The sequence below is a fragment of the Meleagris gallopavo genome, chromosome 1, assembly GCF_905368555.1.
Source record: "Meleagris gallopavo chromosome 1, MGAL_WU_HG_1.1, whole genome shotgun sequence".
NCBI classification, from domain to species: Eukaryota; Metazoa; Chordata; class Aves; order Galliformes; family Phasianidae; genus Meleagris; species Meleagris gallopavo.
The window spans coordinates 24,590,466-24,611,230 of record NC_139404.1 but is presented as its reverse complement, the minus strand read 5'-3'; the positions used below and the strand labels follow the sequence as shown (position 1 = coordinate 24,611,230).

At 38.0% G+C, this 20,765-nt stretch overlaps 1 protein-coding gene across 3 annotated transcripts in view; it reads left to right on the top strand.

Moving 5' to 3' along the window:
* Window positions 1-20,765, top strand: part of MET (MET proto-oncogene, receptor tyrosine kinase) — a 92,164-nt gene that overhangs the window by 17,144 nt on the left and 54,255 nt on the right. For all 3 annotated transcript variants that reach the window (XM_085219061.1, XM_085219066.1, XM_085219054.1), the window contains exons 2-3: window positions 2,158-3,372; window positions 17,022-17,213. In XM_085219061.1, coding sequence (XP_085075187.1) covers window positions 2,173-3,372; window positions 17,022-17,213 — 1,392 coding nt within the window. In that variant the 5' untranslated portion in view covers window positions 2,158-2,172. The remainder of the gene's footprint in view (window positions 1-2,157; window positions 3,373-17,021; window positions 17,214-20,765) is intronic.

The following is a 20,765-nucleotide window of genomic DNA, read 5'->3' as shown; positions in this document are numbered from 1 at the left end:
TCTTTCAGTTACCTCTGTCACTTGGGTTAAAACATGTTGATGTAAAAATTACATCTGCTTCTGTATAGCGTCAGAAAGAGAGCACTTTTGGAATTTTCAGCTTAATCTATTATTTGTCAGAACATGTTGACTTGTCAGAACTGAATGCAGGAATGTATGAGTTTTAGCACAGTTTCTCAGGGTGGAAGGGCTGGCCCAAAAGGAGGTAGACAGTTGGACTGGTTTCCCACTCCTCCCAGTTCAGCCCTGATAGTGCAGGGACGTGAACACAGTTGTTCTTGGATCACATGAGGCTTTTGGGTGTTTCACACAAACTTAGAAAGCTCTTGGTTTCATCCCAGAACAGAGCAGGAAAAAGTCTGTAACAGCAAGAAGTTTCGTGGGATGAGAAAACAGTTTCTTACCCTATAAAATATAAAGTCAGCACTATATGTACTGTGGCTGTTTCCTAATGACAAATGCCTGTTCTTTTTAGTTATTATTATTTTGAATCTGTGTTTGGTTATTTTTCAGAATTGTTATCACTGTTTAATATTAAAAAAAAAAAAAGTTGTTGGAAAGAAAGACCTTCATTTCTCAATACCAAAAGTGTGAATTGTCTTTACCAGCTAGTACTTGCAATCAGCCTTTGTTTCTGATGTTTATCCCAGCTCTTGATTAAGACTTCTATCAGATAACAGGGAGGAAGAACAAGTCCTTGTTTCCAAAACCTATCATTCTGTGTAGTTAGTGAAGTAAGGCAGAGAAAGAATTCAGTAGATTCTGAAGTATGTCACAAGGAACGCAGGAAAATTATTGATGTTTTAATCAATCATATAAAAACACAGAATTTATATATAGCTGAAAGAGTTCTGTCTGAATGAAATTATAATTCAATATAGCAATCCTGATTTCTACTATTAGTTTGTAATTTTCAAGGTCGTCTATTTTGAATCCTTTAAGCATTTCTTTGTTAGTAACAATTGCTTAACTATAGCCAAACTATAAGTATTTTCCCAAAGCATGTGATCATATTGCTGTTAGAATGCATAATTGTTTTCTCCACGAAGGAGCTAAATTTGGCTTAACAACTGTGTCATGGCATTAACAGCAAATGTCTGGTGTGACAGGGCATAGTGTGGACGCTGCACCAAAAACTCATAACCACAGCTCATTTAATTGATCTTCCAGGGGGGTGAAATATCACACTAGTCATCTGCCTTTGGTTTTCAAAGCCACATCAAACAATTGCGTGGAAAAATAAAAAAAGAAAAGTGCTAGGTTTTTTGATTTCATCAGTTAATGGCTCTAGGTCACTTGATATCCCTTTGTTTGTGATACAGTGATATGCCTGTATCTTCTAAAGGTTCACCAGAGTGACTTATTGCTGTGGTACAAAGCCTAAAATAAAACTTGCAAATGCCAGGCACCACATGATGCATAAAATATTCTAACAATATATTACAAAACCTTGTCAACACTAGGGAAAATTACTATTCTAAGAAGTAGAGCTGGCTGAAAAAAACATTCTTCCAAAATGGGCCCTCAGGAAAGATCTCGAGGGAGAGAGGAAAGTGGTTTTTCCTTTGTTCTTATGGAGAAATGTCTCTTCCATGGTTAATCAAAAATGCAACAGAATAAAAGAGAAGCCCAATCCCAGCTCAGATCTGTATATTATTTAATCTCTTATATTTCTTATTTTTGAACAGCTGTGCTAAGAACCATTCCAGCCCCTTAGGGTACTTGCCAAGTATCTTACATCCACACACTAAAGTGCTATAACTGCTTTGTGTGCATTGTGAATGTCCTGGGCACATTTGCTTTCACCTACCCATGCACCATCTTGTTCTAAATCATATCAGCCAGCTGTTTTAATGCCAATTGAGGAGTAGTCATCTCTCTTCTACTGTTGTACGATACACCAAAAGTTCTTGCAAAATCTAACATCGTAAAATCTTGCTGTAAATTGTTCTGAAAGCAGTGAAATGAGTGCCCACAAAGAACAGTAATCACAGCAGTTCTTAGCGCAAGGCTATTAAGGACACTAAGCAAGATTATAACACTTAAACTGAAATATTCAGCTAATATTCAGTCTAGAAACAGATTTCTGTTGGCTGATAAGCTCATGTTTTACCCTATGAAACATAACCACTCTTCTTTTTAAATGTATTTTGACAGATTAAACCTCTGACAATGAAGCCTGTTACTGCCTATCCTTCTGGGATTATCCTATTCCTGTTTGCGTTGCTGCAAAGGAGTCATGGACAATGCAAAGAAGCAGCTAAAAAATCAGAGATGAACTTGAATGTAAAATATGATCTTCCTAACTTCATCACAGAGACGCCAATTCAGAATGTAGTTTTATACAAGCATCATGTTTATATTGGAGCAGTCAACAAGATTTATGTACTAAATGAGACTCTCCAAAACATTTCTGTCTACAAGACTGGGCCTATTTTGGAGAGTCCTGGCTGCGCACCATGTGAAGACTGCAAAGATAAAGCTAATTTATCTAACAGCATATGGAAGGATAATGTCAACATGGCGCTGCTCTTAGAAACCTATTACGATGATCAGCTCATCAGCTGTGGTAGCATGTCTGGAGGTGTCTGTCATCGTCACATCATTCCCCCTGACAACCCTGCTGACATAGAAAGTGAGGTGCACTGCATGTATTCACCGCAGGTAGACGGAGAGACAGAAAATTGTCCTGACTGTGTTGTAAGCACTTTAGGAACCAAAGTTTTGGTGACTGAAAAGGACAGGTTTGTCAACTTCTTTGTTGGAAACACCGTGACATCTGCATTTCAACCTCCCCATGTACTGCATTCAATATCAGTTAGAAGGTTGAAAGAAACACAGGATGGGTTTGAATTTCTTACAGATCAGTCTTACATAGATATCCTCCCTCAGTTCCGTGATTCGTATCCCGTTAAGTATGTCCATGCCTTTGAGCATGACCACTTTGTCTATTTTCTGACTGTCCAGAGAGAATCTCTTGACTCCCAGACTTTTCACACCAGAATTATCCGCTTCTGCACTTTAGATTCAGAGATGCGTTCTTACATGGAAATGCCTCTTGAGTGTATTTTTACTGAAAAGCGGAGGAAGAGGTCCATTAGAAAGGAGGTATTCAACATTTTGCAAGCTGCATATGTAAGCAAACCCGGTGCAGCTCTAGCCCATGAAATGGGCCTTGGATTGAATGATGATATTCTCTATGGCGTTTTTGCACAAAGCAAACCAGATTCCTCAGAACCAACAAACAGATCTGCTGTCTGTGCTGTCTCTGTGCGAACAATCAATGAGTTCTTCAACAAGATTGTTGACAAGCAGAACATGAAATGTCTTCAGCACTTTTATGGGAAGGATAGCAAATACTGCTTGAACAGGGTAAGTGACAAATAATTTTTTTAATTTCAGAACTCTTGGTCTCTCTTTGACTATGCCATTGTTAAATTGCTGTCCTCTCATCTTCAGTCACAAAAAGTAAGACCCTTGGTAGTTTCAGATTACCTAGCACTGCTGATGATTCATCCTTGTAAGAATGAGTTTCTGTAAACTGAGTGAAAATCACTGAGGTCCTTATGGTACTAAGTATTACTGGAACTGAGGGAAAAAAACAACAAGAAACAACAACAACAAAAAAACCAACACTTTTTTATTCTTAAGTAATTGGTTATTCTGTGTTCTCTACAGTCCGTGCTGCAGATAAGTAGGATGTTTAGGGAATTATTTCTTTCATTGTCTTAAAGAAGCCTTCATTAACATTTGTATCCATGTGCACTGAAAAGTCTCTGAAAATATCACTCATATTTTAGACTCTGTTAATGCTGAATCACTGCTCTCTTTAGAAAGAAAAAAAAATGAAAGTGCTGGTTTGGAACATGCCACAGAGAGCCAGATTGTAATACAGTTACTCATGCTTAATACATAAACGGTCCCACTGAAATCAGTTTTCTTAATGAAAGAAGTATCTATTAAAAGTGCGTCTGAGTGAGAATGCCAATAGTCTCAGAAGGGAAAAGCGGCTGCTCTGTGTACCACGTGTTCAGGTGACTGCTGAGATACTGAGGTGAAGGAAGAACAGGAATTATTTATTCCTTTCTGGTCAGTGTCTGCACCCGTGGCAGCACTTGGAAAGGAAATACAGAATCTGAAATAGGATACTTCTAAAATTTATTTCGAAACATAAAACATTCTCACTTTGAATTATGCAGCAGGGCCTTACATGTGCTCTCTGTGGAGCTTTCTTTTTGCAAATAAAAGGAAATTGGAGCTGCAAAGCAGCATGCTGCCCTCTGCCCCAGGGCAGGGCCAAAGGGACTGTGAGGAGGCTGCTCAGCCCGCGATCCCAGCCATGGCATCAGTCTGCCTTTGGGGAAGGCTTGGGCTGAGGATGGGCACTGCAGGCCTTTTGTTGCTCCAGTGAGACCAGCTCAGCACGGTGCCCAGCCCAGGCCATCCAGAGGCCTGACCCCATTAGGAGCTGGGAGCATCTGAAATGAGAAGATTGGGAGGGGCATCTGTGGAGAAGGAGCTGTCACATAGATGCTGTGGCTTTTACCCAGTAGTGGAAATGTGCTTAGAGATGGGGTCCAATCCAGTCAGAGCGTCACCAGCTCATCACAACAGCCTCTGCATTTGGGACTGCCTGCTTATTGCTGTCCCCAGATCCCCACTGGCATTGCCAGTGGATGCTGATACTGCACGCGCAACAGATGTAGCATCTTATCCCCTTCTTGAGAAGAGGGGAGTCAGTTTTCAGGAACTAAAAGCAAGAGAGCAAACATTCAGTACAGTGACTTTTACTGCATTATTGCTGTCCTAATTTTTCATTTCAGGTCTTAATATCATTTTATTTCCACATTTCAGCTCATTTTTCACAATGAACATTGTTCTCTGAAAATGCTTTCCCCCCCCCTTATTTCCAGGGTATATTATTTGTAAGTAACTGTCTTATGGCCCTTAACTTATCTCATTCTGCTCTTGCCTATAGACCCATTTCATAAGGTGACTTATAGGAAAGTATACCATTAAAATACTGACAGAATAATTTGCCACTTTTTACATGCTGGGAAGTACTTTCTTGTTACAAAAGCTTTTCCAGAGTCTGCTGCTGCTTTGCATATCAGAAATGAATGCCTTATACTGCAGACGGTTTATTATAGTTGCCCGATTTCAAGAAATGTCATCAGAACTCTGATTTCTGTTACGTTAAATTGATAAAGGCAAAACTGTTGCTGTGATTTCCTGTGGTTCCTTTAAACGGCACAAAGACAGTCGGAATTTTTTGTCCTGATTGTTTGCTTAACACTGAGATATCAAGATCGTCAAGGTTTGCCATTTCATTTTTTATACTTTATTCCAGAAGAATCACTAGAGCTCCAACAGAAAACACTGAGCTTTTTTCAGGTTTCATGTGGCCAGAAAAATAGGCAAGAATTTGCCAGGCACCCTTTATGCACCTGTTTTTCTTAGGTATGCAAAACTGATCTGAAAGTTTGAAGAGCAAAGGAAGGGAAGGAACAGGCAGAAGAAGGAATGTTTGTGCTTGTCAGATCTGAACTCGTTGATTTTGCTGGAGATCAAAACAAAACAAAATCACAAACCTTTCAACTTATCTTATGTTCTTTTTTGAAGATTATTAAAATGCACTTTGTAAGTCACCCTCAACTTAAAAGAAAGCTTTTATAAACTATGAGTTTGTCACAGTTTATTTTGGCAGAATTTAAAACTTGCTTTTTGTAATGCTGCCAAGATGATCTTTCTTTTTAACGCTGACAGAATGAAACCACAGACCACTGAAGCAAGAAGAAGGCTCTGACCACTATGAGAGTTAGTCATAGGACAGTGAAAGCAGTCCAGCAGTGAGTAAGAGTTACCACTATCTTCAAAATTAAAAAGAAAAGAAAAAGCCTTTAGCAGTGTTTGCAAGAGACTGCTATGTTATTTGATAGTTTAGTTGCAGTCATTGATGTAGACCATTTCATGTTTCCAAAAAAATTCCCAGTAGAAAATTATACATAATTTGCTTGGACTTTGAGGAAGTCTATCTTTCTGAGAGGCAATCCCTCAGTACTGCTGAGACTAAGGGTGCTAAAGGATGCTAGGGCTGCAGAATAAATCAGAATAAAGCAACCAAAACACTTCCTTAATCCTATCTTCTCAGATTTTGATCTTTTTAAAAACGCCTTACACTAATCTCGATGTGGTTAATAAAATTTGTTAGCTTTTAGCCTTGTTTTCTAAATCAGTGTTATGATATGCCTGTCTTTCCGTTAGTTCTCCTGACAAATGCAACCTTTAGAAATTTTATAGATGTGAATCCAAGTGTGACTCTAGAGACAAATTCAATATATGCTCAGGCTGTGGAAACTGATGAAGTGCAAGGAGCCCCTTTATAAACAGCAGAGGGACTAGCTGGGACCAGAGAAGGAATTGCTCACCCATGGGAAAAGTCTCTGTCATAGCTCAGTGGGAGAGTGTAGTCAATCAACCTCAAGATGTAAATCCAGGCTCAACTGTGCTTCACTTATTCCAGTGCTTGTGGAAAGCATTTTAAAATCAAAATGAAACATTTTCAGTTGTGTTTAAGTGAAATACTTCAGAAGATGAAGCCTGAACTCACTGAAGTCAGGGTTAGGAAAAGTTAATCTGATGGTGAATCTGTCTGATACCAGATGTACTTCAGTAGAGCTGAGACTAGTTAACAGTTTCTGAGAATTTCCGTCAGTGGAATGTCACTTGGGTGACAGAAAGGAGGAAACTGAACTGGTTTCAAATTAAAAGTAAAATGTGGAGTTGTAGTAAAGGAGTTTTCTTGCCGAAGTCAGTAGAAATATATCTGAGAGGTAGCTGCTGTAGAAGGTTTTGAATCACTGTTCAGGAATCCCCTCCCCTCACCCTTGGCTTTTAGTCACTTCCAGCCGTGGTATTGGAGTGGAGGTGTACTTAGCTGAGGAGACAAATACTACTTGCTTCATCTGCGGACGTAGCCTGGTAGTCTCAGCCTCTGTCATGAATTGAATGGGATTCTCCATGTGAGGAAAATGGCTTGAGTTTAGCCTTGGCAATCTCAACTATATATATCAGCTGTCAGATCTTATGGGCTTTGTTTAGCTTTTCTGTGTCTGTTATTTACCAAACTATTGTGAGCCCATTTCTCTGCTACCCAGTTTCAATCCCTACTGAGTTCTGTGGAAAAGCATCTTTGAAAATGAAATCAACTCTAGAAGTTCCTTCTATAGGGACAGATAAGAGGCTAACATACTCCATTTACTTTCTGGGAAAAGAGCAACCACACATAGGCTTTTACTACATTTCCCACAAGTGTCCTAAAGCAAGACAGACTGTTTGCCACTCCTGTCAAATGAAAGGCACAAAGAGATAAAAATCATATTGGAAGAATACAAAATGAAAACAGAAAATCACCAAAACAAGAGATAAAATTACAGTAAAATGAACACATGCCGATGCTTCTTTATTACTATTACATATCATGATAGATAAGTAAAATTGGGTTATGCTTATATTGTAATGGAAGAAAATAATTGCTGCCTTCTATCAGGAAACCACAAAGGCACTTATTGATCTGTCATCCTTAGGATATGTCTAGGAATATTTAATAAAATAAACAGAGACAAATAACTCTTCTAAAGCCCTGTAACTCTAATATCCCACACCATTTGGCTTAAAAAAATATTAGCAGGCTTAAAAATAGCACATCTCTCTGGTTAGGAAGGGTAAATGTGGCTTATTTGGATAATCTCACAGCATAGATAATACGTTTTTTGGTATTGTGAGTAGAATGTGCCTAGTTCCATCCCCTAAAAGTCAGGCACCAGGATCCATCTGATTGATTCAATCATTTATTCTTTTTTTTAAATGCTACATCAAATGGGACACGGAGCTCTGCCTGGGCATGAAGCCTGCTCCTAGCCATACAGTTTTTGTGCTAGCTACTCTATGGGTTCTGACATCTCAAAAGAATAAATAAAGAGCAATTTGGTGATGAGCAATGCACAATGGCACCCTTTAAAACAGGCTTAAATCATGCTAGTAAAATGATGGGCTGCATCCACATTCCTGTTCTGCATTCAATGCCTGTATGCTGAAAGTCCAGGAAATAGCCCACCAGTGTCATTTGAGTCCTTCATGGCACCAAGTGCAAGGCAAGGTGTGCTTGCCACACCAAGACCCTCCAGCACTACATGCCATCTAGCCACTCAGCGTTGCAAGGCATGTCTGGAAAGAGTATGATGGCAGGAACAGTCTGAACTGCATGAAAGAAGAAGCAAGGCACAGGTATGGCTATGGTTATTTCAGGCTGGGCCAGATTCATCAGAGGCATAAACCATTGAGGTGAGGGCTGTTTTGTCCCTGGGATTGCCCAGTGACAGTGACACAAGAAAGTCCCCAAGAAAAAGGCAAGGCAAGGAAAAAAGCATGTCAAGGACCTTCTTTGGAAAGTACCATGTTGCCCTGAGTAGTAGGTGTATGCAGACTCTTCCAAGCTCCAGCATATATGGGGCTTGGGGCCTGACTGACCTGTTAATCTAAGTGTTGAAAAACTACAGAGTTTTTTGTCTCCTGATCTCCTGTTAAAGACCTGTCTCAGGCTCCCAGAGCTGCTGCTTGGTATTTTATCATCTTCCTGTTGAAAGCTGGATTTCTCTGTGAAAAAGTGGTATCCGTTAACCTACCATTTTCTGCAAAGGGCACTGCTTTATCATCCAGAGTTACTAATAATGTTCCATTTCGAGAGTTTTTAATCAAATTCTTCCACTGAAGGCAGGGATCCCTGTTGGCTATTAGTGTGGAAGAGTGATAGCGCTGCATTTCTCTGGAATTTCACAGAAATCATTTCAAGCAGAAAATGTTTTTAATTTTTCACATTGATGTCTGGATATTCTGGTCATGTGTTTTTTATTCCTCAGAGTTTCTGAAACCCTTTAAACTCTAAAGACTAGAGTTGGGCATAGAATAATTTTCTGATCCTGTGTAACTGACAAAATGTGAAAATCTTTATGGTTCCACAGGAAGAGGTTTCCAAAATTTAGACTAGTAGGCATGCAGCATTAAGTACACTCACTGGAGACATAGTATTCAGATTAAGTCTATTTTCCTGGGTGCAAAGCAAATTCTAAGGTTCCTTTGCTCCGCTTCAAGTTTCTATCTAGTCTGCAGATGGATGGTTTGCAATGGGACACTGTCAGCCCTACTGAGAGAGCTGGTTGGGTTTCTTTGTATACAAATCCACATTCCAGAGAAAAGAAGCTGATTCTGCAGTGCCCCCATGCATATCTACTAAGTCTGGGATTTAGCCCACCTGGCTTTGATAGTTAGCTGAGACATCTAAGTCAGGAATGAATTTCCCTCAGCTTCTGCTGCCAAATGATGAAGATGCATATCCAGAGGGCATCCATCTCAGATACCACAGTACTGTAAGCGTCTGACAAGCTTTCAGCCTTCCATTTCTGCCCATTTATGAAAGACACTTTTTTATCCTGTCTGCATTTAGAACAAAAGCCCTGACAAGGCAGACATCTGCCTTTCAGCTCCTTCAGCACCACCCTTACCTCAGCAATTTCTCTGCTCACAGTTTGATCTGACTCAGGACCACGTATCACCATCTCCTTCACTATTGCTCATTAAAGCAACAGTAGGCAATTAGTATCCAGGAGACTGTTGTGTCACTTGGACTTTCTAGGTTAAGAACTCGGACAGTTTTCCATCAGAGTGGAATTACTCCTGATTTCCATAGACAGAAGTAAAATCAGAGTCAAATCCCATGCTAAATATATATTAAAAAAAAAAAAAAAAAAAAAAAAAGTGCTGCAAAGGAATAAAAACTATTGAATAAATGTTTCAGAAAGCAGGTCACAAAGAAATATTAGTTCTACTGGATATGCAGCGAGTGAATACAATGAAATGAAATGTTAGGGGAAGAATGATCCTGGGAGAAGTGGTAATGAGAGCTTCATTTTCTCAAGGCATACACTACTCGTCTTTTTACACTACTAGAAATTAGGGCCAATTGTATGATTTTCTCCTACTTTCTGGACTCCTTTCTATCCTACACATCTCTTGTACCACTGTTTTGGCTGCAAGTGCAACTGTTGAGCAATATTCTCTTGGAGTAAGAGTCTCAACATAGCATTATTTTAGAATATCTGATCTACGTGAAATTCACAGCTCTTCTGCATCATCACAGGTTCCACATAAATAAGGATTTCTCTGAGAAAATGCACCTCATGTACTGCATAAATGTATATCTAAACTATTTATAGCAACAACTCTTATACCTTATTTTATTTATTCACTATCTGTAATTAGTCAACACCTCTCATTTGATAATCTGTATACTGAGTTAGATGTTAAATTAATATAAAGGAAATAAGCAAAATGCGAAGATTACTTAGGTCCATTTTATCTCCCAAATCAATAAGATTTACTTAGTGCTAATGCACTAACCAAATTACGAGAACTAATGCAGCACTGTTCAATGACAAAAGCAAATAACTCTTTGAATGATCTTGACAACAGAACATATAATCATCTTAATTTGTATTAACTAATTACATTTAACGTGGATGTCTTTTTACCTTATTACCTTAAGTGGAGCATCACTATTGTAACCTCCTTCCCCTCCTCATTTCACAGCAAAGTAGATCAAGGCAACAAGTATAGGAGTTAGTGGGTTTATATTGTGTAAAATATTACCTCAGTGGAGTTCTTTAAATATTTCTCTTTTTTGGGAGTCATTTTCGCAATCCTTCCTTCCTTAAGTGAGTTCCAGATCAAATCCTGGAAGCTCAAAGTGTAATTTAAAGATCTTCCAGTAATTTCCTCTAAATTTCTCCTTTTGCAACTAATACTGTTTTGCAGGGTTAGCTTCCTGTGTTACTGCAACCATGTCCAGGCAATAGTAACGCATAGTATTAGCCACAGCATAATTGTGGTTGCTTAATGGTTTCTATCTTGCTTTTTCTTCAAGTCTCTTACTTTGCAGTTGAGCATTGAAATTTTATTCTCAGAAAGGGAACATACTTCCCCTGTATTTTATTTAAAAAAAAAAAAAAAGCAAAAACACTTGAATTGCATTCAAATACATGAGGAATAATACGAAGAAGAGGAAGGAAGAGGGAAACAATTCTTTGTTTAAAACAAAAAGAGGAAGAAGCTCTTTTTCCATGTAAAGCTATGTTTCAGTGCCCCAGCAGAAGTTCTTAGAAACAGAAGAATCCAGTCCCCTACCACAGATGTGTTCAGTTCTCAGGCAACACTGAACTGAGTTCTCAGCACCTACAGTCTCATGAAGTGACCACAAACATGGTATATCTTCTTCTGTAGGAACTGTTTGGTGAGAAATGTGTGCCCAGTAGTGAAATTGGCTCACGCAATTTTTAATTGTTTTTCCCCTCATTATCACAAGAACAATTCTGCTTTGCAAAACTATGTTTTAAAATTCACATCACTTTTTGTATGATGTGTTTTAAAATACATTTTTGTGATGTGAACTCTGAATGATTTCTGTTCTTCTTCCCAAGAACATAGATATGAGGTAGCTGCTTGATAGAATAGTGCTTGAAGAAGATGAGCATATGTATCTAGTAAGCTACCTACTACCTATCATTGCCTCATTAACGTGGACATTAGATGTCTTTCTGGGCTGTGAGAGCAGCAGGTGGGCTGTGCACAGCAGACTGTTCCAGTATGTTTTCCATTGGGTCCCTACTGCAAATAAAAGCTGACTTATCCATTTGGAATACTTCTTTCCAAGGATATACTGAGCCCATTGATATAAATATGTGCAATAGTTCAGTATGAAAAACCAAAGCTCATCACTGATAATATCTAACAAAGGAAATGAGAGAATATGATCTTGGTAATCTTGGTGTCAACGAAGAATGTTTTCACTGTGTATTCAGCCTGTTTTTAAAGAGTACATACAGCTAGCACGGCTATATGGACGTCCCTGTTTAGATACACATAGCTGCTTCTTGGACATGCAGCAGCAAGTTTTGGGAATTCACTCTGCTGTTGTGTTGATCCAACAGGTGACAATTCTGATTATAGAACTGTGGTCGATTTTGCTGGCAAAAGCCGAAATGCTACATTCAAAGAACTTCTGTTTCTCATATTCCTGCATTCTGACTGGCTGTACTGCACTGTTGTTCACAAGAGATTCTTTTCTGTTCAGTTACTTACAAAAAATAAATGTCCATAGTTTTTCCTTGTATGGTCATTGATTATGCTTGTAATCAAAGAATTGAGACAGTTGCATTAAGTGAGAAAAACAAATGTGAGCATTCCTTTTTAGAATTGCTAGTAGTGAAATTTGGTCAATTTCACAAATTTTTGTTCTTGCAGATTGCAGAGGAAAAAATGCTCCTCCATGGGATCAGCGTAGAAAGCTACATATACATATCTAATTTTCTTCCTTGTTCTTTAATCCATCCAACCAACTATGGTGTGAAACTACCTGGGAAAGGAGAGGGGAGATTGTCCCTCTCCCAAGGGAATTGAGAGAAAAAGGCACAGAGTGAACAGGGCCCACACATTTGCTGGAGGCCAGAAAGGTTGTCCTGGTTATTTTTCTTCTACCTCATTTTGTCAAGGAGTTACAAGAATGAGGATCTTCGTAGTCTTCCCTGAGTTCAAAATTGAAGAGACAGCTATGTGAGTTGGGAAGATTTATGAGGTTTATGAAATCCAAGAATCCCTTTCAAAGATAACAACATTAGACAGGCCAGGTTCATAATGTACCTCACATTTTTTAATTTGGGGGATGGAAAAGAGATGGTACAAGTTCCAAATCTAGTCTTCTAGTAGACCTCTAGCATGATGCTGATCAAGTCACTCATCCTTTTCAGACAATATCTTGGCTTCACCAATGTTACTGGAGCCAGAATTTTACTTCTTGTCTTTCATATGGAAGGATAGAGTGATCAAATGTGTTTCTCACCTGGAAAGAGATATTGTACGCTACCCAGAAAATGTGGATGCATCGCAAAACAGCAAAACTTTGTTGGCTAGAAAACTCAAGAAAATTGAGAGAGGAAAATCTGAAGAGGTTCTTTTGTCTTCTTCTCAGTTACTGTTGCTGTTCATCCTGTTATACACATAAGTTCTTCACAATTATGTATTTGTAAATAAGAGAATACACTCCTGAAAGCTGCAGTTTACTCATCTTGATTCTCTGACCTCCACAGCAGAAGAGATAAGAAACTATTCTGATGATATCCTAAATGTCTTCATATGCTGTTTCGATTTTAAATTGGCTTGGGAATCAATTTGCTATGTAGAATCATCCATTCATTTTCTTTACAGCAGTTATACATTGAAAACGGATTTTGCCATTTGTGTATATCAGGCTACAGCTCATCTGGCAGTAGCTCCTTTCTCCATGGTCCATGTTAGACAATAGAAATGCTCAATAGAGAAATTCTGTAGGCACTTCTGGTGCCCATTTCTCTTCCTGGTGACTCTCAGGACCTATAGCATGAAACTAAAGCTGATATTAGTCATCTGATTCCTGAGAGTCAATAAGTGAAAAGTCATATAAATTAACCACTAGAAAACAAGACTCCCACCTATTTCCAGTGTACTTGAATTTTCCTTCATAAATGTAGTATTTTACACTAGTAAATCTCGTTACTTTCAGTCCATTTCTCCAATTTGTCAAATTAAATTTAAATTTTAATGATGTCCTTCAAATTGCTTGCAAGACATTATGAGATGTTCTGCAGTAATTAAGTCATTAATTTCTAGTTTATTCAAGACATTAAGCATCAGATCAAGACATAATAACACTATCTAATTGAGCACTGCACTTAAATAAGAAGAGAGGTTTTGGCCAGCTCTAGAAAGACCAGCCTGGAGAAATGCTTACTGAACTGTTTGTCCAAATAACACTACTGCAAATGTCGGAAGAGCTCACCAAAAAATCCCTGGTTAAACCTTTTGAGACTTTTTGTACCTGAGTCTACCTTTTTAGACTAGATACAAGGTACTGACACTTGCACTTTGTTTCACACGTGCAGCTGTGTCCAAAATATTATTTTTAATTCCAATAATGGTGTAAATCATCAGTTAACTGCCAAGCAGCAACTGATTTTGATAGCCCAGCTCAAAGATTTCTGGAGACTTCTTCGATGTGTTTGTCTTCCCTGGACTGAGACCGAGATAAATCCTGAAACATCAAAACTTTTCCTGTGAACAAGTAAGATAGCATAAGTTATGTCCTACCCTTCTGGATGTGGGCAAAAGACAGGACTTGCCTGCACCTTGTTACATTTCAGTGGCTCACCTATAGTAGCTTCACAAAGCCCCCGCTATGAATCATGTGAAATTGGCACTTCTCATAACACAGGAGAGGCAGTATAGCCCAACCCAAGCACTTACCCATGCTCTAATCGTCCATTTCAATATTTGTGTGATTTGTCACTGGAACTTGGCACAACATCCCAAGTGCATCATCTGACATCAGTTATTTTTCCACATTGACAGCCAAGAGGATACTTATGTGTACACTGTGAAAAAGAGAGGGAGAGAGAGATTCAATCTTCAAAGAGTTAATTTAAAGCAGCTTCTTTGCTGAAGTTTTCTGTGTTATCAATCTTTCTATAATTTTCTAAGTAGCCTTTTAATCTCTCTATTTCTACTCAAGGATCAAAGCATTTATATTTTCTGAACAGCTAATCTTACACTGTTGTTGGTCCATGAAGCGCCGGGTTTTGTAAGAGAGCCATATGTGGAACAGTCTGAAGGTTCTTGGGCAGATACCCAAAATTACAACATCTCTGAGGAAGGCTAAAATGACTTTGTGGCTGAACTGACTTCAGGGAGGCTAGCAAAGGTGTCAAGGCAAGTAGGATAATCTAGCCACTTGTTAAAATGAGCTTGAACAGAACTTCACAAGGAGCGTCAGGATGTTCCAATCATGTTGAGATGAGCAAAAAGGAGGAAGTGCTTTCTTAAGGTTAGAGCAGAAACATTGTCCCCAAAGTTGTTTTTTGCTCATGGAAAGAAAGCAATTAAAGCAAAGAGCAGAGGTCCCAAGGTGGGGAGGGTAAACTCAGAAACCTGCATTATTTCAAAAAACATGAAAAGTGCACATCTTTCTGCACTTGAACTATTCGTACTCATTGTATGAGTAATTTTTGCACAGATGTTTCAGAAATATTTTTCAACTGGATAGGATATGAGTGCAAAAGAACAAAGCCTTTAGCTTGTTTGGTGGCCAAAACAAACAAAAGTTAAATTTGTCTATTGTTGATGATTTAACCATGTCAAATTCTGGGTTAAAAATATGTATTCAGTGAATGTTTAGTGTGCTTAAATGCAAAGTATTGGCTGACTTCCTAACATACGCTGATAGTTAATATCAAAACATACAGAGAAAACACTCTAGCATGTGGATAACCGAACTGAAGTGATTGCTGTATCAAATCTAATCTGGATGCCCTCTTTCTGTATCATTATATTGTGCGTAGAGATTTCAGTTGCACTTGTTTGGTTTTGTGCAGGGTTTTACATAAATGATAGAGAGAAATGGACACCTGGAGGAAAGCTGGCTCTATTGCTGAAAGCAACCTCCAGGAATCACAGGAAACTTCATTTGCCACTGCTATTGCTGGACACAATTCAGAAATACAACAATTTCATGGCAAAGGACTGAATCATTACATTGAACTGTTTGCAAGTAGCATTTTCAATGCATTGCTTTTTTTTTTCCCCAGAATTCACCAGTGTTTAACCAACAAGAAATTCGGGGTTAATTGTGTTCTTTTTCATAATACTTTGATTATAAACAGTAGAAGGAAAATTATCCAAGAAAATACAAAAATAAAAATTTACTCCTACTTGTTCTTAAAGTATAAGATCCAAATTTATTTAGTTTAGTGGAAAGACTCTGTCTTTAAAAGGCTAAATTCAAGCTTTTAAAAGGATTTTAAAAACATGTTTGTAACTACAAATCAATACAAAATCAGGAAAAACCTAGCTCTGAATTGATTTTGCCAGAGGGAATCATCCTAAGATCCTTTATAATCTTCCTACATGTTTATTCATAAAGTATGCTACAGTGGGAAGACACTAGATGACTTCCAAATTTAAACTGGTTAGGGAATCCTTTAGGGGATTCCCAGTTATTATTTGTACAAATTCACCAAAACAGATGATATAGTATCAATAGTAATGGAATTTTCAGTTAATAGATTACTATTGAATTATCAGAACAGCAGGTTATTCTTCTCTAGAGATTCCTTAAAGCATACTCCTCAAGAATTTTTCAAATGAAAATTAAAAACATATATTCTCTGTTGCCAAACCAAAAAAGAAAATCCCACAAATACAGCAACTATTTTAGTTCACTCAAGATATACAGAGATTGGACAAAGTAATGCACAAGCAATAGATGATCAATATAACAGCTTAAGTAATTATAAAAATCTGGCTTCAACCTTAGTTTCATTAAAATACACAATCAGAAACACATTTTTCCTGCTCTATCTCCTTCTTCTTTCTCCATCTTTTTCTTTTCTGGCTTATTACTGAAACAAACGTGGGGAAATATAGAACAGAAAAAGAAAAATGTTGGAAAATCTTACTTTAATGCAGAAAAAAGTGGGGAAAAAAGCAAAGTTTTTTAGAGAATCATATTCTAGGGATCAGTGTTTTATAAACAAGTGTGTTATTGGTCAAGGTCTGCAATCAAAGAATTCTGAGAGCCTTGTTGAAGAAGCATTATGGAATAGGATAGTTTGATATGTGTTCTTATACACATATCATCTGGTTAAATAAAGACTCTATGGTCTTCTTCCTAACAGACAGAACGAAGAAGTTAAAAGAAACATTCCCATAATGTTAAGAAGTCATTGCCTTCCTCAAGGAACACCATAACTGATGAAGCAATTAAGTTTGAAACGTTTTAAAATACTTTTGGTCAAATGCATTTGTGCTAAATGACTTCACTCTGACAAAGATCTATTCTTACTCATAAAGACAGTACTCATCTGTGCTTCATTTTCTAACAGGCTTTTTCAAGAAATGCTTCATACTGCAGAGCACAAGATGATGAATACCGCTTAGAAGTTACGACTCCTTTGCAGAGGGTTGACTTGTTCATGGGCCAGTTCAACAACATCCTGTTAACTTCGATATCTGTCTTCACCAAAGGGAACCTTACCATTGCCAATCTGGGAACTTCAGAGGGACGCTTCATGCAGGTAAATATTACCTTCACACTGAAAAAATGCACTGAAGTTTTGCAGAACAGGGAAAAATGAGGACCAGTATTATCCAGTTTAATGGGGTGTTAGAAAATTCAAAATGTTGAGCAAAATAGAGCCTCTGGAACATAAACAAAGCATCTAATGCAGCATTCAACATTTTAAATGTTCACATGGGATTTGTGGTTTGGAGCAATGGTTCTGGATCAAATTCCAGCACAGTCCATCTGGTTAAGTTCAGAGATCTGTTTTGGTCCATACAAACTAGATTTCTTTCAAAGGAAAATAAACTGCACTTTCTGTCCTATATACATACCGAATATGCTTCAACACCAGCTGGGGGTAGAAAGGTCTAAAAGAATGACTGGTTCTTCAAACTGTTTCAGACATGTGCTTCATGTTGTCATTTGATCTAATCAGATTAAACCTAACTTAAAGTAAAATGCTCAGACAGCTTATTGTGCAGAAACAGGAGCATTAGTTGTTTCTAGATACTGATCCACTTTTATGGTACCAAATTACTTGCTATTGTACCCATATGAGATGATGACTCACAGTTGAAGAATTGAGATTAACTTCTTTCCCTACACACTTACAATATCTCTGATTGCATCTTAGATTTTACAAGACATTTTCTTCACACTGTTCTTTTGGACAGCATTTCTTCCTGCCCTAAAAGATGTTTTCCATAATAAGTGGTAAATTATGCTCCTGAAGTCTGTCTCCCGCCACTGAGTGCATAACTGATCTAGGTAGGCAGACTAGTCTGCATGCCTTCTTTGTAGGTGAATAACGAAATAAGTCTAACCCGTAGGGCCAAAAGCCTTTTTGAAGTTTGTCAGTCACACATAAGAGGAAAAAATACTTTGAAAGCTATGAGGACTGCTTCTATCTACCCATCTCACTTCAAGCACTGTTAGCCTTCAAAGACCACCTTGGAGAACTTGACTTCTAGAGCTGCCAGAGGGCCAGCCTGGGTGTGCATCCAAGTGTCTGCGTCCTTTTCACTTGGACAGTGTTATTTGTCCTGAACTGTTGGCACTCTGAATATCCTTATTCCATGGGCTGATGAGTCATCAAAGATAGGAGTATTATCCATCAACCATTGTTAAATTACACTGAATAAGAAGGCCATCATGAGCTGCTGTGCCCTTCCAGCTTTCTCATTCTGACAGTCTTCCATCAGAAGGTACTTGCGCACTGCATCTTCTTATAACAATCTTTGTAGGATGTAAGTCATCAGATAGTCTAAATAACATGCTTTCTCTTTCTTCTCTCCCTTCCCCTCATTCTCTGTCCTTAATATACCAAGTAGGCAGGTGTGCATACTGTCTCCAGTATTTATTGACCCACAATTGGCACCTATTTTGGTCAAAGGAAAGCCAATACCCCAACTACTGCCTTTTGCACAGACTGGATTCAGAACCTATCCCACAACAGTCTGTTGTGCTCCTGCAAAGCAGGAGGTCAAAGTAATTTTCCACGAAGGGTAGGTGGAAAACATGAGAAAATCAGAGCAAATTACATTTCTCCTTTCCCTCTAACAGATAGGAATTTAACAAAATGTTCAGTGACAACCCTGCCAGTTTTGCCTGAACTTCCTTTGACAGCCTCGTTATCTGTAAGCTGCAGGAAGTCTTAAGGCAGGAAAGGCAAATGCTAAGAGCTACATGCTAACCACTGGAGCAACCTACGCTCTGCTCTTAAACATAGATACTGCTTCACACAGAGAACATGAGCAATTTGTTTAACCTTTCCAAAGCCATTTCCCTATCTTAAAAATACAGTTGGTAACAATCACTATCTTACTCACTGCATTTGTTTTTGGCTGTCACAAAGCTTTTAGGGAGCCTTGGTGGAAAGCACAAGCCAGCATTATTTTTATTTGCAAGATTCCTTAAATTATTCATTCAAGTCCTGAACCACACATTTCATTCAGACGTTTACCCAATTCATGGAACAATTAACATATTTCCAGGATACATTTCTCATTCCAGGTTCAGATCAAAAGAAAGGCTATTGTGTAAACTGCATATTGCCATTAGAGAAATATTCTCATCATTGAACCAGATTGGCTTGAGTTACAGAAGGAAGTTATCATTGGTCTTATACTGTAATAAGAAGGAGCTCTTTCTATGAGAGTTTGGAGTGACCACCAGCAGAATAAGCATACTAACTAGCTTTAATGACACCATCTCCAAATAAAATCCTTAGTGTTTTTTACTTCTTTTAAATGCTCTTGAAAGGAATAGTAGGTGACTAGGATGCAGAAGATGTGTCTTTTTGCAGAATGTAATGTTCACTTCCATTTAGTCTTTCTTTTTTTTAACACTTATAGTTATCTAGGAAGTGCTAGGAAGTACATGTTCATCAGCAAATACCCAACAAAAGCAGATTTTCTGTGTTTCTATGGAAATATAGCTATTAACTGCAATGAGATGGATATCATTAAATACTGAGATATCAAACTAACACTACTGAAGTAAAATGGATTTAAAAAGTCAGGATAATCTAACAGTAACTTAATTCATCAAAACAATATCCCCAGTCACTTCCCCATACTTTTTAGCAAAGAAATTTAACTGTTCATTTTTTGTTTGTTTGCAGAACTTCTGAAAGGTGTTGCAAGAAATCCTCTGTTGTTTCTCTTATTGCACACCTACCTTTTGCACAGTGCATCATTTGCACTACCATTTTTAGCTCTTCGTCTAGAAAAATGTTGGATTTTCTCGTACAATCTACTTGTAACTTGCAGCTATTCAGAGTTGCCCACACCTGTTCAGAGAGAGATTTGCTTTCAGAGAAAATGAACTGCATGGTTCTGTCTATCAGGTAACCTGTTTTATACCAGGTTATATTGTATTAATATCTTCATAATATGTTTACATAGAAATTGTCTGAAAGAAAAACAAAAAATATATATTCAAATATGGATTTCTTCTAATGAATGCAGTTCATCTTGTAGTTAGATCCTCTTTGAAGTACTAAATTTCAAGTCTATGTTTAGACAATTTAGTTTGTGGCATAATTTCAGCACTAGGAGTTATCCATACGATTAATAGTTGCACAGTACCTCTGTCTCTGGCAACTGCATCCATAGGTGCAGAAGCAAACTACTCATACTCAACTCAAGAAAAAATTCTTTCACATTCAACTGCTTACACTTGATCAGTAGTCAACCATTTGATCCTCCTTTCTTTGATTTTTCTTTCTCTTTCTATCTTCTTTTGCGCTTTCTTCTACCCATTACTTTTTGCCTTTCTACCAATGCCTTATCTCTAAGCCTGTTTCCATTTCCTTTTTTTTTCTCTGCTTACCATGTACTTAAAGAACAGCACCTCTGCAAAAGTCAGGAGAAGGTTTAATAAATAGTTTCTGAGAACAGTTTTTCCTTCTGTCGATGATGGCTAGCTGATTCTAGATCTCTGATGTATTTAGAGCCAGATCACATTGAATCTTTACAAGTGATTCCACTGAAGGTTATGGCTGTGCTAATGACCCAGCATTTTTCAGAGAATAGCCTGTATTTTGCTACTTTAAAAAAAGCAT